Here is a 14,045-nt window from a genome sequence, read left to right on the forward strand (position 1 = left end):
GATCGGTACTTCCCTGAATGAAGCTGATAAACGCAAGCTGGTATCCTTATTACGCGACAACCTTGACGTGTTTGCGTGGACACCATACGAGATGCAGGGAGTAGATCCAGTCATGGCCCAGCCTCGTTTAAACGTCGATCCAAAAGTCAAACCAATCATTCAGAAAAGTCAGCGGTCAACTGCGGAGCATACATCGGTCGTTGTTGATGAAGTTGATAGATTGCTTAATGCCGGGGCAATTCGTGAAGTCACTTATCCCACATGGCTATCCAATACCGTGGTTGTAAAGAAGAAAAATGGATCTTGGCGCATTTGTGTCAATTTGACAGACTTAAACAGGGCTTGTCCGAAGGATTGTTTTCCTCTTCCCAAAATCGACCAACTTGTGAATGTAACAGCACATCATCAGTGCATGAGCTTCTTGGATGCCAACAGGGGTTATCACCAAATTGCCATGCATCCGGAGGATCAAGAAAAGACTACATTCCTCACCCCAAGGGGAACCTATTGCTACAAGGTCATGCCTTTCAGGCTGAAGAATGTGGGAGCAACTTACCAGAGACTGGTTGCCACTATGTTCAAAGAACAACTCGGCCACACCATGGAAGTATACATCGATGACATGTTAGAGACATTTGGCAGATGTACTGTGACGGATCATCCAATCAACGTGGCAACGGGGTAGGCGTAGTAATCATGACCCCTGATGGGGCAATAATCGAGCAGGCGGTCAAACTGGGCTTTGATGCATCAAATAACGAGGCCGAATACGAAGCATTGATAACCAGCCTTCGTAACGCACTTCACCTTGGTGCACGGCAGTTACTTGTTTTTTGTGACTCAAAATTAGTTATCAACCAGTTGAAAGGGGAGTATGCAACTAAAAATGACCGCATGGCCGCCTACAGGAAAGTGGAAAATTCCTTGCTCACAAAATTCAACCACCACAATTTGAATTAGATAACTCGGGATCAGAAATCAAACGAACAATCGAGGTAGGGTTCATCCCAAAGCCGAGCATCACCTCTTTTGAACCCGTTCAGATTAACATCATTGAACCAGGACCAAGTTGGATGGACCCAATCGCTGCATTTCTTTCCTCAGAACAGCTCCCAATGAACAAGAAAGAAGCCCACAAGCTGCGAAATAAAGCCCTGTGATACTATCTAGATCCGCAGGGAAAGCTTTACAAAAATTCTCTCTTTGGGCCGTACCTAGAATGTGTCCACCCAAATAAAGTTAAGGAACTCTTGGCCGAAATACATGAAGGTAGCTGTGGTGCCTATTCTGGAGAGCGCTCATTGGCCCACCGAGTCGTAACGCAGGGGTATTATTGGTCGACTATGCAAAAAGATGCCGAGAACTATGTAAAGAAGTGTTAACAATGCCAAAAATTTTCCCCTTTAACTCATCTACCAGCTGAAGGATTAAGCTCTATTACTTGTCCTTGGCCGTTCGCTCAATGGGGGCTTTATATTGTAGGAACATTACCGCGGGCTCCAGGGAACAAGCGATTCTTGATTGTCACAACAGATTATTTTACAAAGTGGGTCAAAATAGAGGCATTAACACATATTCGAGATGTTGATGTTAAACATTTTATATGGAAAAACATCATAACACGATTCGGCATACCGAGAGCACTTGTCTCCGACATTGACACCCAATTCGATTGCAGCGTCTGTCAGGAGTTATACAACACATATAGTATTTGGCCCTACTTTTCCTCGCCGACATACCCACAAAGCAACAGTCAGGCTAAGGCCTCCAATAAAGTGATCCTGGACGGCATCAAGAAACGATTGGAAAAAGCCAAAGGCATGTGGGTTGAAGAATTGCCCAATGTATTGTGGGCTCATCGCACTACTCCGAGGCGATCTACTAGAGAAACACCATTTGCTTTGTGCTTTGGGACACAGGCAATCATCCTTCTTGAAATCGGCCTGCCGACACTAAAATCCAAGGTTTTTAACGTGGACCGTAATGACATGATGTTGGCCTTAGATCTGACTTTGATTGAAAAACGTCGAGATTGTGCTCTTGCGTGCATGGCGCAATATTATCAGTAGCTCACCAAGTCATATAGCAGCGCGTGCAGTTGCGTCATTATACACCTGGAGAACTGGTCCTCAATAAAGTGCTTCATGCTAATAAGAATCTAGCAGACGGTAAATTTGGCCCCAATTGGGATAGTCCTTTGATTCAATTGCTGGAACAGGGGCATATTGGCTTTCAAACATGGCTGGCAGAAGGTTGCCACGCCCCTGGAATTCCACACATTTGTGTAAATTTTATCATTAAGCCAACTTGTACGGCGTGCCCCATGGAAGTATCATTATGCTAACATGTACACATCTACAGAATTCCGCAATGCAATGCCTTTTTTATCGCCATCTCGTTAATAATGATTGAATAATGAAAAAGCCTCCAAATTCGGAGTGCCCTCTGTAAATATCACGATTGGCCTACACAAAGACTTCGAATTCGGAGCGCCCTTCGTAGATATCACGTTTGGGATGAATAAGCCTCCAAATTCGGCCAACATAAAGACTATGTTTCTCTATTGGCCATGGCATGATCCAGCAGGCACTGGTTGACTCTGTCCGTGACAACCGAGTTTGCGGCACACACCAATTACGTCTCAGCCGCCTTGGCCTTTCTTAACTGACTCTCGGCTTTTTCCACGTAGCGCTCCAATTCTCGAATGCGCCCCTCCCTTTGCTCGAGCTCTCTTTTCGCAGTGCGCAGGCACATGCCGACTTCATATGCACTGTAAAGTCCTCGAATCGACCCATGTATACCTTCCCTGAGAATTTCGTAATCACCTCAGCCAACAAGCAACTCCTGCACCTCTAGCAGAAATATTTGCCGCATGAATTCCACCACCACATTAGGATCACGGACTATTGAGTCCACTTTGGTCATTGGTTTGTTCCCAACAAAGACCGAAAAGCTCAGCGGGCGCAGCGGTCTGCTCAACTCATTTCGCACTGTGGCCATGTCTACTCGCGGCCTTTGAGCCCCATCGTTGCTGCGCCCCATCCCTGGGGGACTTCGCTACTTCACTTCTTCTGGGGGACCTACTCCGACATCTGGGCGACTGACGTCTCTCTCTCCCCTCTATTGTAACATTCCCTGTTCTTTGATCTTTGCCCCCAACAGCGCGATGCATTTTAGCGTCCAACTTCGTCAAACTCCTCCATTCTCCTTTACTATTGAAGAATAATCTCTGAGACATCTATGGCCCCGCTTATGACCAACGTCGACACTCAAGTTTCTGCTCGTTCTCAAATTATCAATTGCCCCTTTTGTCGTCTGTGCCAGTTCTATTCCATGACGCCTGGGACCTCTTAAATACTAGATACCTCATTCATTAATTACGAATACAGCATTTCCAATGCGCCCCGCAGCTAACCCAATGTCTATAGTCGGGTTTGGAACAACATGTCCAAATAGGGCAAGGGCAAATATACGATTCTACTGGCATCTGATGTTATAGCCGAATCACAATACACTGCCTCACTTGGCCAGACGAGCTTAGCATTGAGCCGTATATTTTATTCAGCAGATTATGTTACACGTTGTAAGCCGTATGTTGTATTTGGCTCTAGAACGACATCCAAATTGACGTAAGCCATATGTTTTATTCGGCTCTGGAACGACTTGTCCGAATGGGGCAAGGGAAAATATACAATTCTACTAGGCATCTGATATTATAGCCGAATCACAAGATACTACCCCACTTGCCAGACAAGCTTAGCATCGAGCCGTATATTTCATTCGGCAGATTAGGTTATAGCCAAATGTTGCAAGGGTAGATTTAATGCTGAATTATGCTACGTTGTCTTAGCCATTAATTTAAATTACTTAATGCCGAATTATGCTACATTGTCATGTTTGCATTCATTCATTTGTCTCGCATGCACCGAGGCTTGGTGTATCATGCAAACTGCATTGCAATTTCAATACTTCTTGGAACATGTGTTTCAAAGCATGCTATCAAAGTGTTGCAAATCATATGCCATATTAGTAGCCGATTTTATTAATTTCATATTGCATGTATTGCATTAGTCACTGAACATAGTTAGGAATCATGTATTTTTTTCTAACTAGCTTCTGTTTTAGCTTGGAGTACTCGGTAAGTCTTTATGCTTTAGCATACTTGCATGAGTGTAATTGCCATATTGCCATGTTTCTCATGCTTGCCATGAGGCTATATGTTTAAATGCTAAATTGCATGAATGCTTGTGGATGAAGGCTTTGTTGTTTGAGTTGGAACGATTCAACAAATGTATGTTTTAAGCCTACTTTGCGAAGTGGCAAATCATGTTTTAAGCCCACTTGAGGTGGCAAACCCGCATCTTTAAGCCCACTTGAGGGTGGCAAATTCAAACCATTTTAGAAAACAAACATGAGTTGAATTGTTCCAAGTCTTACGACTAGTCTATACTTGTGTGTGTACGCATCGCATTGTAAGGTTAGAGTAATAACTGGAAAAAGAACACATAAGGTTTTTAAAATCTTATATCATGATTAGTAGAGGCCGATCTTTGATCGAGCGAGTGGGGGTGCTCATTTCAAGACCTTCCCCTCTCGTACCCAAGTTCCCGAGCCGAGGCAACTTTGGTGATGACGGACACGTGGCCTTTGGCATGAGTCAGGATTTCCTAAATTTTTCCAAAAATAAAATATTTAGGTGACGATTCTGTAATCTGGCAAAGCAGTCCAATTTTGACATTATTTGATTCAAAACCTATTTTCCAATCCAAAACGATTTTTCGGATTTAAACTCTTTGGTGTTTATCAGTTTCACATTGCACTTGTGAGACTAGATTTAGAACTACAAGTAGAGTCCGAACTGTGAGGCCTTGTTTTTTTAACCCTTTCCGAAAGGTCGGGGCGTGAAAAAAAGGCGAGCCCTCATTGACTCAAACCTAAACCTTAACCTCACATTGTTGCCACTTAAATATCCAGTCTCATAACTATTTACGTTACAACTCAAGTCTAAAAATAATTTGAATAAATTTTATTGTTTTTTAATAATTATTGAAAAGCAAAACATAGTAAGGAAGTACAATTTAGGCCTAACCACAAAGGAGGGACCTTTGGGGCTACACTTTAAGGAGTCAAGGCTCCAGAGATCACTCTTAGGTGGTGCGACACAATAGAGTTATTTAATTATGTAGCAGTAAGTCGTGGTCTCGCACACAAGTAGGGATTTGAACCCACACTCCTAACATTGGGTACAGTTCGCCCAAGTCTAAAAGGTTCATCCTACTAACCATATATGCTCTCGCCTAGATGACTAAGTCTGGGAGAATGAAATCTAAAACCTAAAACCTCAAGACTTATACCCCAAGATTAGGGGTGTAATAATAGCCCGAGCTCGGGCTAAGACCGGCCTGTGTCGGGCCGCGAGGGCTCCCGCAAAAATTCAAGCCTAGTTGGGCCGGTTGGCATTGGGCCTTGGGTGGGTCGAGTTCTGAGTGGGCCTTAAGCAGGCCAATAGGCCAGATCATGGGTTGGGCCAAGTAGGTCGAGCTGGGCTTCAAAATGGCAGTCTAGGCCTAGGGTCCCGAGCTGGGCTTAGGCCTGGGTCTAACCAAACCTGGCCCACCCCAGGCCACGGGTGGATTTCGGACCGCCTATGAGCCGCGGGCCATCTTTGCACCCCTACCCAAGATCTTACTAAATTATCACACCCCTTGGATTAGAATGATACAATTGAGGCGATGTGTAATAGGTGGTGTACGTTTTCCAACATTTTAAAATTTGACATGTAAAGTTATTTTGGATATAATTTATAAATTATTTTACTTATTATAAAAAAATAGAGATGATATGATATTAATAAGTTAATAAACAACTTACAAACTATGTTGCCAAAAGAGGCCTCAATATCATATATAATCAGTGTTTAATAATTTACTTCAATACGTAAAATTAAAAATATGTAAAAATTAATTAAATTCATTTAATATTATAATTTGTATCACTTAAAAATGTAAATTAAAATTTTAAAAATTAAATAGTAAAATTCTTATTTAATACTAACAAATTTTATAATCAATTATACATGTTGTACACTAGTGTGATTTCACAGTCGTCGCCATCAACACAACTATTATCACTATTACAATTATCATCACAATTACTACAACTCTTTGCTTTCACTACAATTATTATTGTTACTGTAATCACCACTATCATTCCATCACAACCACCACCCCATCATCGTTACCACCATCCCTTCACTGCCACCACAACTATTATCTTCACATCAATAATTACAATATAAAAGTTAGAAGAAAAAAATTTAAAATTTAAAATACAAACTATTAGAATTTCATTTAAACTCCAAAGTCAGGAACGTTGATATAATTTTTTTTTTAAAAAATGAAAATATATGGAATAGTTATAAGGTAATTACATTACAGATTATTTTTTATTTTTTGGGTGCAATTTTGACATGTAAAAAAATTTGCACAACACAAAAAACTTACACGACCATAAAAATCCACTACTACGTTTTTTTGTTTGTTTTTTTAATGCAATTTTTTGTCCCAAAAAATCCATTCCAACCAAACGAGGCCTTGGGATGGGAAAAACAGGAATAGAATAGAAGAAAACAATTAGTTGGTTGAGAGAGAAATACGATATGATATTGTATGGTCCGAACGGAGTCGGAAGCTTGACTCAGCGAGCGACCATGGCGACCACCATTCTCTCCAACGCTCTCTCTCTTCCTACTCCCCACACTCTCATCTTACTCAGAGCCTCCGGGTCGACTCGCCGCCGCCCCATTCGCCGCGCCGACTCGGTCTCCCTAACTCATCGCGCCTTGACTCGTTCGTCGATTCGCGTCAGAGCCTCCTCTTCAGATGAGCTCCCTACCTCTTCAGGTCTCTCTCTCTCTCTCTCTCTCTCTCTCTCTTCAATTTTAGGTTTCTGTGTGGAATTCTCTTCGTTGTTGTATTTAGACATTAATTTGCTTTTTTCTCACTATATTAAATGTCTGGTATTTAGTTTGGGGTTTGAAAGCAATGTCCACATGTTACTTGTTAGATTACCAGTGCTTGTAGAAAGTGATACAAGTAAATTCAATGCAATGAGATTTTTTTATCAATCATGTATCTACATGAAAGTGAGGATGATATTGAATGTAAAAAACCTACAAATTTTTTTGTAGAAAGTTATTTGTCAAGCTAGACAGCCTAGCCTCGGGATTAAAGTTTCATGGCAAGTTGCAAATTAATTTGAAGATAAGGGGAGTAGAAAGTTATTGTCTAATATTTATTTTATTCTTGTAACCATGCTTTCTCCTGTGTTTGGTTGGAGGATTTGATGAGAGAAATGGAGTTGGAAAATGAAATGCAATCCCACATTTTGTTTGGAGGTGGAAAGGGAAAAGGCGTGTGAAATATAGTTATATTTCATTCACATTTCACCTATCATTTTCCTTTTTTTCCAAATCCATGAACTAAACACAACCTTAGGCTATTTTCTTTTTCCATTTCCCAACTCAACCAAACATAACTTGCAATTTGAATCCTATCGGTTCTTTTCTCTTTTCTTTTTATTTTCCTTTCTCTTTCCATTTTCTTCATTAAATCCTCCAACCAACCAAACACAGCCTAAGTATCTTGGTATGGATATAATTTTCATTCTTTATTGTTTTAGTATTTGACATGTGAAATTATGGAAAGATGTGGATTTTAAATATGGAATTAAAATTTTCCATTTTGCAGTACAAGGTGTCGAGAATCTGGTAATTATAGGTTCAGGTCCTGCTGGATACACAGCAGCAATTTACGCAGCTCGTGCCAACTTGAAACCTGTTGTGTTTGAGGGGTATCAAATAGGTGGCGTTCCTGGTGGGCAATTGATGACCACCACTGAAGTGGAGAACTTCCCAGGGTTTCCAGAAGGAATAAGCGGTCCTGATTTGATGGATCGGTAAATCAAAAGTTTGAAAATGGACTTCTTGGACTTTGTCTGATTCTCACATGTCAATTGATTATGTGGGTTGCTACAGTTTTCAATACAAATAAGAAATTTGGCATTTTTTTGCTAACTAGGATGCGGCGTCAAGCTGAGCGCTGGGGAGCAGAATTATTCCAAGAAGATGTAGAATTTATTGATGTGAAGAACAGTCCTTTTACCATCCAAAGTAGTGAACGTAAGGTGATGTTTATTTTTTGTGGCATATAGCTCTATCTATATAATGAAATGGTTGCCTAAATTTATAATATTGGAGTTCCATGTCATAAAAAAAAAAACACACACACACACACACACATATATATATGAATATAAAGAGGGACACATCGAGACAAGAAGATTGTGTGTATGTGTGTTTCTATCTCTACATGTGTATATATATGCACAAATATATATATATATATATATGTATCACTTTATGTGATCAGTCTGACAACATGTATGTATTTCTACATTAAATGCTCTGGCTGTGTCGTATGTGGCCGTGCCCCATAGCCATGTGTCAAGTTTTGGTGTCCCTGCTCCTTTACCTGCATCTATGCCAATGGTTGTGGTGTTCTTACTTATTGGTCCTTGTAAACTATTATTAGGTGAGTCGTAAAGTTTTCTTGTTCACCTTTGCTTTTCAGGTAAAGTGCCAAAGTGTTATTGTGGCCACAGGAGCTACTGCAAAAAAGCTGAGATTACCTCGTGAAGAAGAGTTTTGGAGTAGAGGAATTAGTGCCTGTGCAATTTGTGATGGAGCATCGCCACTATTTAAGGGGCAAGTTCTTGCTGTGGTTGGAGGAGGTGATACAGCCACAGAGGAAGCATTATACTTGACTAAATATGCTCGTCATGTGCATTTGCTTGTACGCAGGGACCACCTAAGGGCATCCAAGGCAATGCAAGATAGGTGAGTTAAGATGAATTATTTATTTATTTAGGCTGTTATAACATGCTTGTGTAAAACTGCTTATGTTATATTGCCTCTGTAGGAATATTGTTTAGGAAACTATTATTGAAGTATTTCCTTAGTTGGAAGGGTGTCTATTTAAGCTTTTTCTTCTTATATTCTTCACCTGTGGTATTGCCCCCGAAGTTCTGAAATGTTACTATGGTCCCTAAACTTGTATTACTTATTTCACATGATTGTTTGTCTGGGCATTTGTATTACTTGTTTCACATGATTGCTTGTCTGGGCATTATGATATCTGGGTAGGAAAGTTTGACCAAAGTTTGTTTCAGGTGATTATTTTCTCTTTCCTTTCTTTCTTTCTTTCTTTTTCTTTCACCCTCTTCTTTTTTGGCTGAACCATGATTTTGAGTATTTAATGGATTGCTCTTCCCCGCAACCCCCCCCCCCCCCTTCTCTTTTTGGTGAATTGAGCTACTAATGAACAATTTATATGTTGAGTTTCAACTCCCTGAATGTTTGTTTAACAGGTTGATTATGGCGAATGTTTCAGAGTTTACAACAGCCCAAATATCTCCGTGCACTTCAATACAGAGACTGTGGATGTTGTTAGCAATACGAAAGGGCAAATGTCTGGCATTTTGGTTCGAAAACTTGATACTGGAGAGGAATCTGTGCTTGAGGCAAAAGGCTTATTCTATGGGATAGGTCATTCCCCAAATAGCCAATTGTTGGAAGGTCAAGTTGAACTTGACAGCATAGGTTATGTGTTGGTGAAGGAGGGTAGTGCGGAAACTTCTGTTGAAGGTGTATTTGCAGCTGGAGATGTACAGGTAACTATTTCAAAACTTAATTAATTTTTGCTTCTATTGTATGTTTTATGAAACGCTCCATCTGCTTCTATTCTATGTTTTATGACACTCTCCATCTGCTTCTATTCTATGTTTTATGAAACTCTCCAGGTTCATTATGTGTCACTTACTCTGCTTCTTATGCACTTCAAAATGGATGCGTTTACCTATTTGGGTACTGATACTCCATCAGTACAGGTGTAGAACAAGTTAGTTTTGCCTGTTGTAGGGACACTTGCCCAATTCATATATTTGATAGAAGAGATGAATAAAATCCTAGTTTGATAAGAATTTTCATGATGCTCTTGGGTTTTGTAATGTAACATTAACTAGTTGCTCTAAAAGCTTAACCTATTAGGAAATAAAGCCCAACACATGTTTTAGGCTCTCACACCCTCCCTTTATTTGTGACCCCCTATCCCACATGAAGATACAAATTAACGCAAGCTAAACTGACACATGGACAAACATATTATAAGGTACAAACAAATACAATGATATTTGAATATGTGATGTCTAGAACTAAAGCTCTAGTAACATGTTAAGCTATGTTACATGGACTCGGGTACGAATGTCGGGTGCGGGTGTGTATCCAAGCGTCAGACATTCATAAATTTAAATCTTAGGATCTTGGGGTACGTATCCAAAATTGGATATGGGTACGGGGACACGTCATATGCACATATATATTGCATATTACATAATATTCTCGGATGAGATGATTTAAATTATGTAGAAATATATTAGAAATTAAATATGATTTTAAAAAAAATATGAAATTTCTATATCTAATTCATGTGGGAGCCTGAAAATATTGCTTTACTAACAAATGTGAGTTTCTTTTTCTTCATGTATTGTCACAAATTAAAGTATCTGAGTGTCTAAATTGGGTACGAGCGTCGGACACATATCCCACACCCTTATCCATGTCATATCCGGTGGACACGGGTATTGTGGGGGAAATAGAAGAGTCCATGTAACACAGATGTTAAGCAACCAGTTGCCTCAAAAGTTTAATCTGTTAGGGCATGGGCTCAACATATACATCAAGATCTTACATATTTGTATTTGTCATTGAACTTGTAATTATTTGAGACTATTTTGCATTTCAGTTTCTTGATCTTTGTATAGGACCATGAATGGAGGCAAGCCATAACTGCAGCTGGTTCAGGATGCATTGCTGCTTTATCAGTTGAGAGATATCTTACCAGCAACAATCTCCTTGTTGAATTTCACCAGGTAGTCTCAGTTCTGATTGTGTTCTATTTGATATGTTCTTCTCTCTTGGATATATTACCTGAAAATGTGTTGTGTTAACTAATAGCAAACTAATTTGTAGCTCATTAATTGGACTAATATCGTACAAACCACTTTGATATTACACCTATTGTCTTCTGTCCTAGACAAACTGGACATGAGCACTGCTTAATCTGTGAAACTGGTGAAGTTCCAATGCCTATAAATGCTGGCCATTCCAACGCAACCCATAGTGCTTGATACTCAACTTGGTTGGCCAGTGCCCATTGTGCAAAACATGACTGGGCCACTCAGATGATTTATTCACCATCTTGAACCAAAATGGTCTTAGTGGTCATCCTTCTATTGGTTTTCTATGCCTTTCAGCCTGAGCTCTGCAATAGTGATAAGGATTTTGGCACACAGAAGAATAAAGATTAGGCATTGCAGCTGAAACTGTTCTCCAGTGCATAGCCCTTTTTTTTATTTTTTATTTTTTTTTTGTCTCCCTAAATTAAACTTGATAACACAGTTTGGAGATGTGTTGGCTGCATAGAGACTAGCAAAAGCTGAGGTTTACTTGTTTTTAGGCACACAAATGCTCTCCAGTTTTTATGTGTGCACATATATTCTCAAGAAAAATGTCATGCATATTCCTTAACTTAAATTTGGTCATTCTTAGTGTGGAACATTTGAGGAAAATCATAACTATAGGTTCATTTGAGCTGTAGAAGACCAAGTTCGTATTTCAGTTAGTCACTTTCACTTGAAAGTGGGTATTAATTTTTGGAATATTATTTTAGTGAATGCCATATTATAAAGTGGGTGAAAACTGTAATTTTATGTGAATCTCACTATTTTGTGAATTTTTTTAACAGCCTAAGACTGAAGAGGTTAAGAAGGAACTCACAGACAGAGATGTACAAGAGGGTTTTGACATCACACTTACAAAGCACAAGGGCCAGGTATATTATTTTCTGAGAGGCTTGAATCAATTTGATGAATTTTCTATGTTGTTGTGATGTCTGATGATCAAATCACGAGTTCCTTCATGACCATAATTCTCTTGAGCTCTAAGCTTCGCCTTTTTTCTTCCTTGCAGTATGCTCTACGAAAATTGTACCATGAAAGTCCGAGGCTTATATGTGTACTGTACACTGCACCAACATGTGGTCCATGTAGGACATTGAAGCCAATTCTTAGCAAGGTACCAGAATTCATTCCAATATTGTGATTTGTAATTTTGAATGCATGTTTATGTTTCAAATCTCTCTGCTGTCAATGAGTTACTATGTTATGTGCTGAATCTTTTTTTTTATTTTTTTTCCTGAATTTCGCAAATGGCAGGTGATAGAGGAATTTGATCAAAATGTACATTTCGTTGAAATTGATATCGAGGAAGATCCCGAGATTGCAGAGGCAGCTGGAATTATGGGCACACCATGCGTCCAATTTTTCAAGAACAAGGAAATGATCAGGTTGGTCAAATTTTGTCCTTTCACTTTCTATATGCATGAATTCAAATTTCTCTTCTTCCCCTTCTAGATAATTCTTCTTCTTCTTGGCATAGGATTTTTTCATTTCTCAATATTTTTCCTTCACTTCTCAGTAGATTTAGGCGACATTCGGCAATTTCAACTGACCTCTTATTCTGCGCAAACTATATTAGAAACTTAATTTAGGGAAACTGAGACTAGACTGACATACAAAATAAAATTGAACTTCCCACCCGCAGCTGACCGGTTTCTCTCTCAAAACTTCCATTACATGATTTTTTGAGTCAGGTTTATCGGTAACCTAGGGTGAATTTGTTTATTGAACACCCCTACTTTAGTCTGTTCCATAACTTTAGAGGGAAAATAATTTTTGGAAATGATTCTCATATCACTAATCTATTAAAAAAAATTAGCCTAAATTTAGCTTATAAAAAAAGGGCTAGTTTTGGCTGCCAATTCTTCTATGCCTGGTTATGCAGGAATGTGTCAGGGGTCAAAATGAAGAAGGAATACAAAGAGTTCATTGAAGCAAATAAGTGAGTTTTTCTTTTTTTTCTTCTTTTTTTTCCTTGTACCTCTCAAAATGCTTGTTTGGCCTGTGATTCTATCGCTTGATTCAATTTTGTTTCTTCCGTGGCTAGTTGAATAATAATACCCTGTAACTCTACAGTGAACCCTTGTATTGATCAACAGCACTCTAGATTATCCATGTTGAGTTCACAATGCATGATTACAATTTTCGAGGCCCCAATGTTTTCGTATTTTTATTTTTTACACCTACTTGTGGATCAGGAGAGCTCTGAGTCTGTTTTTCACAGTCTCTTCCTCAAAAAAGTTAATATATTCAAGAGTTTACTCTGTGAAGTGCAAGAACAAAAGGTCCTAAGGTCTCTTATGACATGGATGCAAACCTGATTATTGTTGTGATATTCCACTAAAATATCATGATTTTCATACCCTAGTAATGCCAAATGTGCATAATTTCAAGCTCTCTTTCTTCTTCTAAGCTTTGAGAAACACTCAAGTGATGTTGGTTATTATTATTATTACTATTTTGGGCACTTAATAGGATGTTACATAATGACTGGAACTAGTTTTGATTAGTTAATCCGATTAGTTCATTGATGGTTAGCTCCAGCTGATGAACACTTTTAACAATGCAAAATATATCATTGGATTGGAGACAATTGAACAGGATATTCCTTTTTTGTGTTTTTGGGATTACAATTTAAGCAAGACTAGCCGTCTGCACACGCATGGAAAAAAAAATGGTAATAGTAAAAGAATAAAGTGGAATGTACACACATTCTGTGTTGTTCGATTGGTAAGTATCTTCTTTATTAAACCCATATCTCGATTTCGAGTCCTATCATTTTTTTAATATAATTTTATATAAATATCAACTGTAGAGATATTTTTAAAAAACTTAAAATATATGACGTTAACACTATCACAAACCTTCATATATATATATATATATATATAACTATAGATGGATAGATAGTATTCACTATTGTGTGTTTATATCTATTCTTTTGGCACATGTTTATCCAATCATATACTATT

The 14,045-nt window shown here is 38.8% G+C and overlaps 1 protein-coding gene across 4 annotated transcripts; it reads left to right on the forward strand.

Annotated features, from left to right (window-relative positions):
* Positions 1-6,590: 6,590 nt before the first annotated feature.
* Positions 6,591-13,485, forward strand: LOC114299669 (NADPH-dependent thioredoxin reductase 3). 4 transcript variants are annotated; one of them, XM_028244468.2, is made up of 11 exons: positions 6,591-6,902; positions 7,749-7,956; positions 8,079-8,184; positions 8,631-8,896; positions 9,450-9,729; positions 10,879-10,986; positions 11,862-11,948; positions 12,086-12,190; positions 12,331-12,461; positions 12,959-13,015; positions 13,272-13,485. In XM_028244468.2, the coding sequence occupies exons 1-11, from the start codon at positions 6,659-6,661 to the stop codon at positions 13,363-13,365; spliced, it is 1,686 nt and encodes a 561-aa protein (XP_028100269.2). In that variant the 5' UTR covers positions 6,591-6,658; the 3' UTR covers positions 13,366-13,485. The 4 variants fall into 4 exon arrangements, with proteins under 4 accessions (XP_028100269.2, XP_028100270.2, XP_028100271.2 ...); XM_028244469.2 differs by lacking the exon at positions 13,272-13,485 and adding an exon at positions 13,150-13,230 and having other exon boundaries at positions 6,592-6,902; XM_082890852.1 differs by having other exon boundaries at positions 6,655-6,902; positions 7,190-7,956.
* The last annotated feature ends 560 nt before the right edge of the window (positions 13,486-14,045 follow it).

The sequence above is a fragment of the Camellia sinensis genome, chromosome 10 (genome assembly GCF_055761805.1).
Source record: "Camellia sinensis isolate YWXY chromosome 10, ASM5576180v1, whole genome shotgun sequence".
In the NCBI taxonomy this organism is placed as follows: Eukaryota; Viridiplantae; Streptophyta; class Magnoliopsida; order Ericales; family Theaceae; genus Camellia; species Camellia sinensis.

Bases quoted from the DNA above. Each gene is read 5' to 3' on its own strand.
- LOC114299669 (XM_028244468.2), top strand. From the start codon at position 6,659: ATGATATTGTATGGTCCGAACGGAGTCGGAAGCTTGACTCAGCGAGCG. The intron at 7,957-8,078 runs GTAAATCAAAAG...TTTGCTAACTAG, and splicing joins GGTCCTGATTTGATGGATCG to GATGCGGCGTCAAGCTGAGC. The intron at 8,897-9,449 runs GTGAGTTAAGAT...CGAATGTTTCAG, and splicing joins TCCAAGGCAATGCAAGATAG to AGTTTACAACAGCCCAAATA.